General features: G+C 40.2%; 2 protein-coding genes across 14 annotated transcripts in view; both read left to right on the top strand.

Moving 5' to 3' along the window:
* Positions 1-7,277, top strand: part of LOC103663152 (olfactory receptor 6C2) — a gene marked incomplete at its 3' end in the record, with an annotated part of 9,078 nt that extends 1,801 nt beyond the window's left edge. Inside the window, exon 2 of the mRNA XM_008690848.2 lies at positions 7,266-7,277. Within this exon, the coding sequence (XP_008689070.2) occupies positions 7,266-7,277 (12 nt within the window). The remainder of the gene's footprint in view (positions 1-7,265) is intronic.
* The window catches only part of FGGY (FGGY carbohydrate kinase domain containing), a 503,109-nt gene that overhangs the window by 418,083 nt on the left and 75,883 nt on the right, over positions 1-9,143 (top strand). The gene's annotated exons all lie outside the window — the stretch shown is intronic.

Raw genomic sequence — 9,143 nt, 5'->3', positions numbered from 1 at the left:
ATTCTCCCACCCCTTAGCCTGGGCCTCCAGCTGGAATTCTGTGACTCCAATGCCATTGATCATTTTGGCTGTGACGCAGGTCCCCTCCTGAAGATCTCATGTTCAGATACATGGGTAATAGAACAAATGGTTATCCTTGTGGCTGTATTTGCACTCGTTATCACCCTACTGTGTGTACTTCTGTCCTACACATACATCATCAGGACAATTCTGAGATTCCCTTCTGTTCAACAACAAAAAAAGGCCTTTTCTACCTGCTCGTCCCACATGATTGTGGTGTCCATCACCTATGGCAGCTGCATCTTCATCTATATCAAGCCATCAGCAAAAGAAGAGGTGGCCATAAATAAAGGTGTTTCGGTGCTCACTACTTCTGTTGCACCCCTGTTGAACCCCTTCATTTACACCTTGAGGAATAAGCAAGTGAAGCAAGCTTTTAATGATTTCATAAAGAAGATAACATTTCTCCCAAAGAACCTGAAGTTTTGACAAATCAGTAAAAAATGAAAGAATAAAATCCTCTAAATATTTAACTACAGCTTCTGACTTGTTTCATTGCTTTGTGACTATGATATAGTCATATTAACTCTTTCAAAGACATTTAATAATACATCCTAATCTCAACTTTTTAAAAATTTTTTTATTATATTATGTTAGTCACCATACAGTACATCCCTGGTTTCTGATGCAAACTTCGATGATTCATTAGTTGGGTCTAACACCCAGTGCACCATGCAATACGTGCCTTCCTTACTACCCATCACCAGTCTATTCCATTCCCCCACCCCCTCCCCTCTGAAGCCCTCAGTTTGTTTCTCAGAGTCCATATTCTCTCATGTTTCATTCCCCCTTCTGATTACCCCCCCTTTCTTTATCCCTTTCTTCCTCTACCTATCTTCCTAGTTCTTATGTTCCATAGATGAGAGAAATCATATGATAGTTGTCTTTCTCTGCTTGACTTATTTCACTTAGCATTATCTCCTCCAGTGCCGTCCATGTTGCAGCAAATGTTGAGAACGCATTCTTTCTGATAGCTGAGTAATATTCCATTGTATATATGGACCACAGCTTCTTAATCCAGTCATCTGTTGAAGGGCATCTCGGTTCCTTCCACGGTTTAGCTATTGTGAACAATGCTGCTATGAACACTGGGGTGCATATGGCCCTTCACTACGTCTGTATCTTTGGGGTAAACACCCAGTAGTGCAATGGCTGGGTCATAGGGTAGCTCAATTTTTCACTTTTTAAGGGACCTCCACACTGTTTTCCAGAGTGGCTGTACCAACTTGCATTCCCACCAACAATGTAGGAGGGATCCCCTTTCTCCACATCCTCTCCAGCAATTGCTGTTTTCCTGTCTTGTTAATTTTTGCCATTCTTACTGGCGTAAGCTGATATCTTAGTGTGGTTTTGATTTGAATTTCCCTGATGGCTAATGATTTTGAAAATTTTTTCATGTGTCTGTTGGCCATTTGTATGTCATCATTGGAAACGTGTCTGTTCATATCTTCTGCCCATTTTATGATTTGTTTCTCGTGTATTGAGTTTGAGAAGTTCTTTGTAGATCTTGGATACCAGTCCTTTATCTGTAGTGTCATTTGCAAATATATTCTCCCATTCCGTGGGCTGCCTCTTAGTTTTTTCGACTGTTTCCTTGGCTGTGCAGAAGCTTTTAATCTTGATGAAGTCCCATAAGTTCAATTTATCTTTTGTTTCTCTTGCCTTTGGGGATGTGTCATGAAAAAGTTTGCTTTGGCCAATGTCGTAGAGGTTGCTGCCTATGTTCTCCTCTAGAATTTTGATGGATTCCTGTCTCACCTCGAGGTCTTTCATCCATTTGGAGTTTATTTTGGGTATGGTGTGAGATAGATGATTCAAGTTTCATTCTTTTTGCATGTAGGCTGTCCAATTTTCCCAGCACCATTTATTGAAGAGACTGTCTTTTCCCACGGATGTTTTTCCTGCTTTGTCAAAGATTAGTTGCCCAAAGAGCCAAGGGTCAATTTCTGGGTTCTCTTTTCTGTTCCATTGGTCTATGTGTCTGTTTTTGTGCCAGTACCATGCTGTCTTTGTGATCACAGCTTTGTAGTACAGCTCGAAATCCGGCATTGTGATCTTCAGTTTTTTTTTCCTTTTCAACAGTTTCTTGGAGATTCGGGGCCTTTTCTGTTTCCATACAAATTTAAGGATTATTTGTTCCAGTTCTTTGAAAAATGTCCTCAGTATTTTGATCGGGATAGCATTGAAAGTGTAGATTGCTCTGGGTAGCATGGACATTTTAACTATGTTAATTCTTCCGATCCATGAGCATGGAATATTTTCCCATCTTTTTATGTCTTCCTCAATGTCTTTCAAGAGTGATTTATAGTTTCTAGAATATAGGTCCTTTACGAAGGACCCCAAAATCATGACCTGAGACAAATGCAGACTTAACCAACTAGGCACCTAGGCTCCCATCTTTTAAATTATTTCCATTGGCATGGCACCTGGGAGGCTCAGTCAGTTAAGCATCTGCCTTCAGCTTGGGTCATGGTCCCAGGGTCCTGGGATGGAGCCCCACATAGGGCTCCCTGCTCTGTGGGAGGCCTGCTTCTCCCTCTCCCTCTGCCTGCCACTCTCCCTGCTTGTGCTCTCTCTCTGTCAAATGAATAATACAATCTTTTTAAAAAAATTAATAAATAATTTCTATTGGCATAATTTTGAAAATAACTGCATTTTTGAACTATCAAAAGATAAGTCAAACTCTTTTCAAACATTATTATTAATGCCCTTGCAGCAAACCTCGAAATACATTTTAATTGTATCAAAATGTGGTCAGAAGAAGATTGAGTACATTGACCTATAATACATCATGAGCACAAACAGTGGAGCCTGCAGTCTGATATCAAGCCATGTTCAGTCCCCTACAGCAGTAGTGTGTTTTGCTGGGAAAGGGATGAAAAAGACACTGATTAGTATGTACACGTGACATAGTAGTTGGGCTGTCTCTGCAATCATACAATGTTTACTGATGTGTCTGCTTTTCTCTGGTTATTAAATTGGTTTACCAACATCAAAGAAAAACTTAAGTTGTCTAAATACTTCAAAATTTATGTAATAGATTTTATATACAATGTTTTGCATGGAAAAAATCATAGTGGCTTCTGAAATCCCACGTTATGATTTGTTATTCTAATCTACTTTCTAATCAGAAATGCATTGTGGTAAGGCAAGTCTGTGTGAGGGTAACAATTGTATCGGTTTTGAATCTTCTCTTGTTTGCATATGAAACAAAGTAATTTTTAATTATTGATTTATTTCCACACTTATTAATATGTGACATGATACAACTATATTGAGATATGAAGGTTAGAGTCATAGCCCTAGGAGAGAGTTAAGATGGCAGAGGTAGGGATCCTTTTTCAGCTGGTCCCCTGAGATTGAGCAGGATAGGTACCAGACCATCCTGAAAATCAAGGAATCAGCCTGAAGGCAGGAAAGACATCTGGATTTCTACAAATGAACATCTCCAACAATGAGTATAGATGTAGAGAGTGGCGAGCCATGAAACCCAGCACAGAAATTGGAAGATAAACGGAAGGGGAGGGAGCAGCAGCGTTCGGGCGCCAGGAAATGGTAGCCACCTGCAAGGGGGAGCTGAAGCGGACTCGCAGACCAACACCCATGAGAGCGGACTTGAGATCATGAGCGGAGCAGCGTGCGACCAGACTGAAATGGGCTCAGTGTGCTCACTGGAACCAGACTGACCGGGAGCTCCAGGCGCACAGGGTGGCTGGCGACTGGTGGCTGGCGGTGTTCGAAAACACAAAGGAAAGAGACACGCCAGCCTTGGAAGTGAGAGCAAGGGCGCCGGCTGTGGAGCGCACATCCCAGGACACTGGGGTGAGTAGCACCAACAGAAACAGAGTTAAAGTGGCCAAACAATAGTGGGGAGTGGTCTGCTATCCCTCTGCTCTGAGACAGAGGCTGAGATTTGGCCACTGCTGCTCTGACTCAGAAGAGGCACAGCAACCACCAGGAAGCCGCCAGAGAACAAAAGCCTGGAAAATACTGGCTTACAGTGTGCCCATCCCCATCCCCCTTGCAGGGGACACAGAGACTCTATGCAAACAGGGTTGCTAGTATCGGGGAGACGAGCGCCCTCCCAGAAGGCAGGCTGAAAAATCAAGACGCCCACATGCCTAAGGTCCCTATAAAACAAGGGTGCACGGCCTGGGTACCGCCAATAATTTGGGCTCTGGACAATGCCGCAACCTCTCCTCATCAGAATGATGAGAAGGGGAATTCCCCCGCAAAGAAAAGACAATGAGTCTGTGGCCTCTGCCACAGAACTAAATACGGATATAACCAAATTACCAGAAATGGAATACAGAGTAACAATGGTCAAGATAATGTGTAGACTTGAAAAAGTATTAACGAAAATGTTAATGAGATATAGAATCTCTAAGGGGCGGAAATGAGACCCGAATCTGGCAGAAATTAAAAATTCTATGAATCAAATGCAGTCAAAACTAGAGGCTCAGCAGCCATGGTGGATGAGGCAGAAGAACGTATTGGTGAATTGGAGGATAGGTTAGTAGAAGAAAGCTAAAATAGAAACGTGGCTCCAAAATCCAATCTCAAGAATGTAGGTTACAGGAGATTACTGACTCAATGAACGTTCCAATGTCAGAATCATCGTCATCCCCGAGGGGGTGGAGAAAAACAGAGGTCTAGAAGAGATATTTGAACAAATTGTACCTGAAAACTTCCATAATCTAGCAAAGGAAACAAGCTTTCGTGTCCAAGAGGCAGAGGGACCCCTCCCAAGCTCAACCACGACAAACCTACTCCATGTCCTGCTGCATTTCTGCAAATATTAGATCCAAGGATACAGTATTGAAAGTGCAGGCAAAAAGAAATTTCTCATGCCCAAGGCAAAGGTATCAGAATTACATCAGATCTGTCTACACAAAAACCTGGAAGGAGAGAAAGGGTTGGGGACATTTTTAATGCTCTTTCAGAGAAAACATGCAGCCAAGGATCCTTTATCCAGCAAAGCTGTCATTCAGGAGTGATGGGAAAGACGCTTCAAAATCGCCAGTCATTGACAATTTCATAACCACGAACCAGACCTACAGGAGATATTAAGGGGGTTCTATAAAAGTAAGGCCCCAAGAGTGATATAGAACAGAGTCACAATCTATAGAAACAAAGACTTTACAGGCAAACATTTCATCATTAAAATCATATCTCTCAATAATCAGTGTCAATGTAAATGGCCTAAATGCTCCCATAAAGTGCCACAGGGTTGCAGATTGGAAAAAGAAATGACCCATCCATTTTGCTGTCTAAAGAGACTCATTCTGAACCTAAAGATACATTCAGACTGAAAGTGAAGGGATGGAATACCATCTTTCACGACATGGACCTCAAAAAAGAAAGCTGGGATAGCAATTCTCATATCAGAAGATTTGGATTTTAAGTAAAGACTATAGTTAGAGAGATACAGAAGGGCACTATATTATTCTTAAAGATGTATCCAACAAGTGGATATGACAATTATAAATATATCACATATCCAACCGGGAGAGCAGCAAGATACACAAGCCAACTCTAACCAGAATAAAACACATATAGAGAAAAATATAATAATAGTAGGGGACCTCAACACTCCACTATTACCAATAGACAGAGCACCGGAGCAGAAAACCAACATAGAAACAAGAGCTTTGAATGCCATACTCAACGAGTTGGACCTCATAGACATATATAGAACACTACTCCCCAGAACCAAAGAATACTCATTCTATTCTAATGCCCATAGAACATTCTCAAGAATAGACCATGTTCTGGGACACAAAACAGGTCTCAACCGATACCAAAACACTGAAATTATTCCCTGCATATTCTCAGACCACAACGCTTTGAAATTGGAGCTCAACCGCAAGGAAAAATTTGGAAGAAACTCAAACACTTGCAGACTAAGAACCAACCTGCTCAAGAATGATTTGATAAACCAGGAATTCAAAAATCAATTTAAACAATTTATGGAGACCAAAGAGAATGAAAACACAACGGGTCAATACCTATGGGATACTTCAAAGGCAGTCCTAAGGGGAAAATACATAGCCATCCAAGCCTCACTCAAAAGAATAGAAAAATCTAAAATGCAGTTTTTATATTCTCACCTCAAGAAGCTGGAACAGCAACAGAGGGACAGGCCTAATCCACGCATGAGAAAGTCGATCAAGATTAGAGCAGAAATCAATGAATTAGAAACCAGAAGTACTGTAGAGCAGATCAACAAAACTAGAAGCTGGTTCTTTGAAAGAATAAATAAAATTAACAGACGACAGGCAAAACTTATTCAAAAGAATAGAGAAAGGACCCAAATTAATAAAATTATGAATGAAAAGGGAGAGGTCACAACAAACACCAATAAAATTGGAAGGATTATTAGAAACTTTTATCAACAGCTATATGCCAATAAACTAAGCAATCTGGAAGAGATGGAATCCTTCCTGGAAACCTATAAACTACCAAGACTGAAACAGGAAGAAATTGATTTTTTAAACAGGCCAATCAATTATGAAGAGATTGAGTCAGGGATAAACAACCTTCCAAATAACAAAAACTCCAGGCCCGGATGGTTTTCCTGGGGAATTCTACCAAACATTCAAAGAAGAAATAATACCTATTCTCCTAAAGCTATTTCAAAAAATAGAAACAGAAGGAAAGCAACCAAACTCATTCTATGAGGCCAATATTACCTTGATCCGAAAACCAGGCAAAGACCCCCTCAAAAAGGAGAATTACAGACCGATTTCCCTAATGAATATGGATGCCAAAATCCTTAACAAGATCCTGGCTAATAGAATCCAACTGTACATTAAAAGGATTGTCCATCATGACTAAGTGGGGTTCATCCCTGGTGTTCAGGGGTGGTACAACATCACAAATGTATTGGTGTCTTAGATTTTATCCTGAAACAAAAATTCAGAAATCATATGATTCTCTGAATAGATGCAGAAAAAGCATTTGACAAAATACAGCATCCTTTCCTGATTAAAACCCTTCAGAGTGTAGGAATAGATGGCACATTTCTCAAGATCATAAAAGCCATCTATGAAAAACCTACAGCAAATATTATTCTCAATGGGGAAAAGCTGGAAGCCTTTCCCTTAAGATCAGGAACACGGCAAGGATGCCCACTCTCGTCATTTTTATTCAACATAGTACTAGAAGTCCTTGCAACAGCAATCAGACAACAAAAAGGGTCAAACTGTCTCTCTTCGCAGATGACATGATACTCTATATGGAAAACCCAAAAGAATCCACTCCCAAACTACTAGAAGTTATAAAGCAATTCAGTAATGTGGCGGGATACAAAATCAATGCTCAGAAATCAGTTGCATTTCTATACACAAATAATGAGACTGAAGAAAGAGAAATTAGGGGATCCATCCCATTTACAATAGCACCAAAAATCATACGTTACCTTGGAATTAACTTAACCAGAGACATAAAGGACCTATATTCTAGAAACTACAAATCAATCTTGAAAGACATTGAAGAAGACACAAAAAGATGGAAAAATATTCCATGCTCATGGATCGGAAGAATTAATATAGTTAAATGTCCATGCTACCCAGAGCAATCTACACTTTCAATGCTATCCCAATCAAAATATCAGTGACATTTTTCAAGAACTGGAAGAAACAGCCCTTACATTTGTGTGGAACCAGAAAAGGCCCCGAATCTCCAAGGAATTGTTGAAAAGGAAAAACAAAGTTGGGGGCATCACAATGCCAGATTTCAAGCTGTACTACAAAGCTGTGATCACAAAGACAGCATGGTACTGGCACAAAAACAGACACATAGACCAATGGAACAGAATAGAGAACCCAGAAATGGACCCTCGGCTTTTTGGGCAATTAATATTTAACAAAGCAGGAAAAAACATCCAGTGGAAAAAGGACAGTCTCTTCCATAAATGGTGCTGGAAAATTGGACAGTTACATGCGAAAGAATGAAACTTGACCACTATCTCACACCATACACAAAGATAAACTCTAAATGGTTAAAAGACCTTGATGTGAGACAGGAATCCATCAAAATCTAGAGATAAGGACATAGGCAGCAACCTCTACAACATCAGCCGCAGCAACCTTTTCATGACACATCTCCAGAGGCAAGAGAAACAAAAGATACAATGAACTTGTGGGGCTTCATCAAGATAAAAAGCTTCTGCACAGCCAAGGAAACAGTCAAAAAACTAGAGGCAGCCCATGGAATAGGAGAAGATATTCGAATGACACGACAGATAAAAGACTTGTATCCAAGATCTAAAATAACTTTTCAAACTCAATACACAAGAAACAAATAAAGAAATCATAAAATGGGCAGAAGATATGAATAGACACTTTTCCAATGAAGACATACAAATGGCTAACAGACACATGTAAAAATGTTCAAAATCATTAGCCATCAGGGAAATTCAAATCAAAACCACACTAAGATACCACCTTACGCCAGCAAGAATGGCAAAAATTGACAACACAAGAAACAACAAGTGTTGGAGAGGATGTGGAGAAAGGATCCCTCTTACATTGTTGGTAGGAATGCAAGTTGGTACATGTCCACTCCAACAAAGAGTTAAAAATTGAGCTACCCTATGATCCAGCCATTGGACTACTGGGTATTTACCCCAAAGATACATGTATTGAAGAAGGGCCATATGCACCCCAATGTTCAGAGCAGCTCTGTCCACAGTAGCTAAATCATGGAAGAACCGAGATACCCTTCAACAGATGACTGGATTAAGAGGGTTCATATATACAATGGAATGTTATTCAGCTATCAAAAGACGATTTCTCAACATTTGCTCAACATGGATGGCACTTGATTAGATAATGCTAAGTGAAATAGTCAAGCAGAGAAAGACAATTATCATATGATTTCTCTCATCTATGGAACATAAGAACTAGGAAGATCGGTAGGAGAAGAATTCCCACCAACAATGTAGGAGGGATCCCCTTTCTCCACATCCTCTCCAGCAATTGCTGTTTCCTGTCTTGTTAATTTTTGCCATTCTTACTGGCGTAAGCTGATATCTTAGTGTGGTTTTGATTTGAATTTCCCTGATGGCTAATGATTTTGAA

Source organism: Ursus maritimus, unplaced genomic scaffold (genome assembly GCF_017311325.1).
Source record: "Ursus maritimus isolate PB19 unplaced genomic scaffold, ASM1731132v1 scaffold_12, whole genome shotgun sequence".
In the NCBI taxonomy this organism is placed as follows: domain Eukaryota; kingdom Metazoa; phylum Chordata; class Mammalia; order Carnivora; family Ursidae; genus Ursus; species Ursus maritimus.
This window is presented reverse-complemented; position numbering and strand designations above follow the sequence as displayed.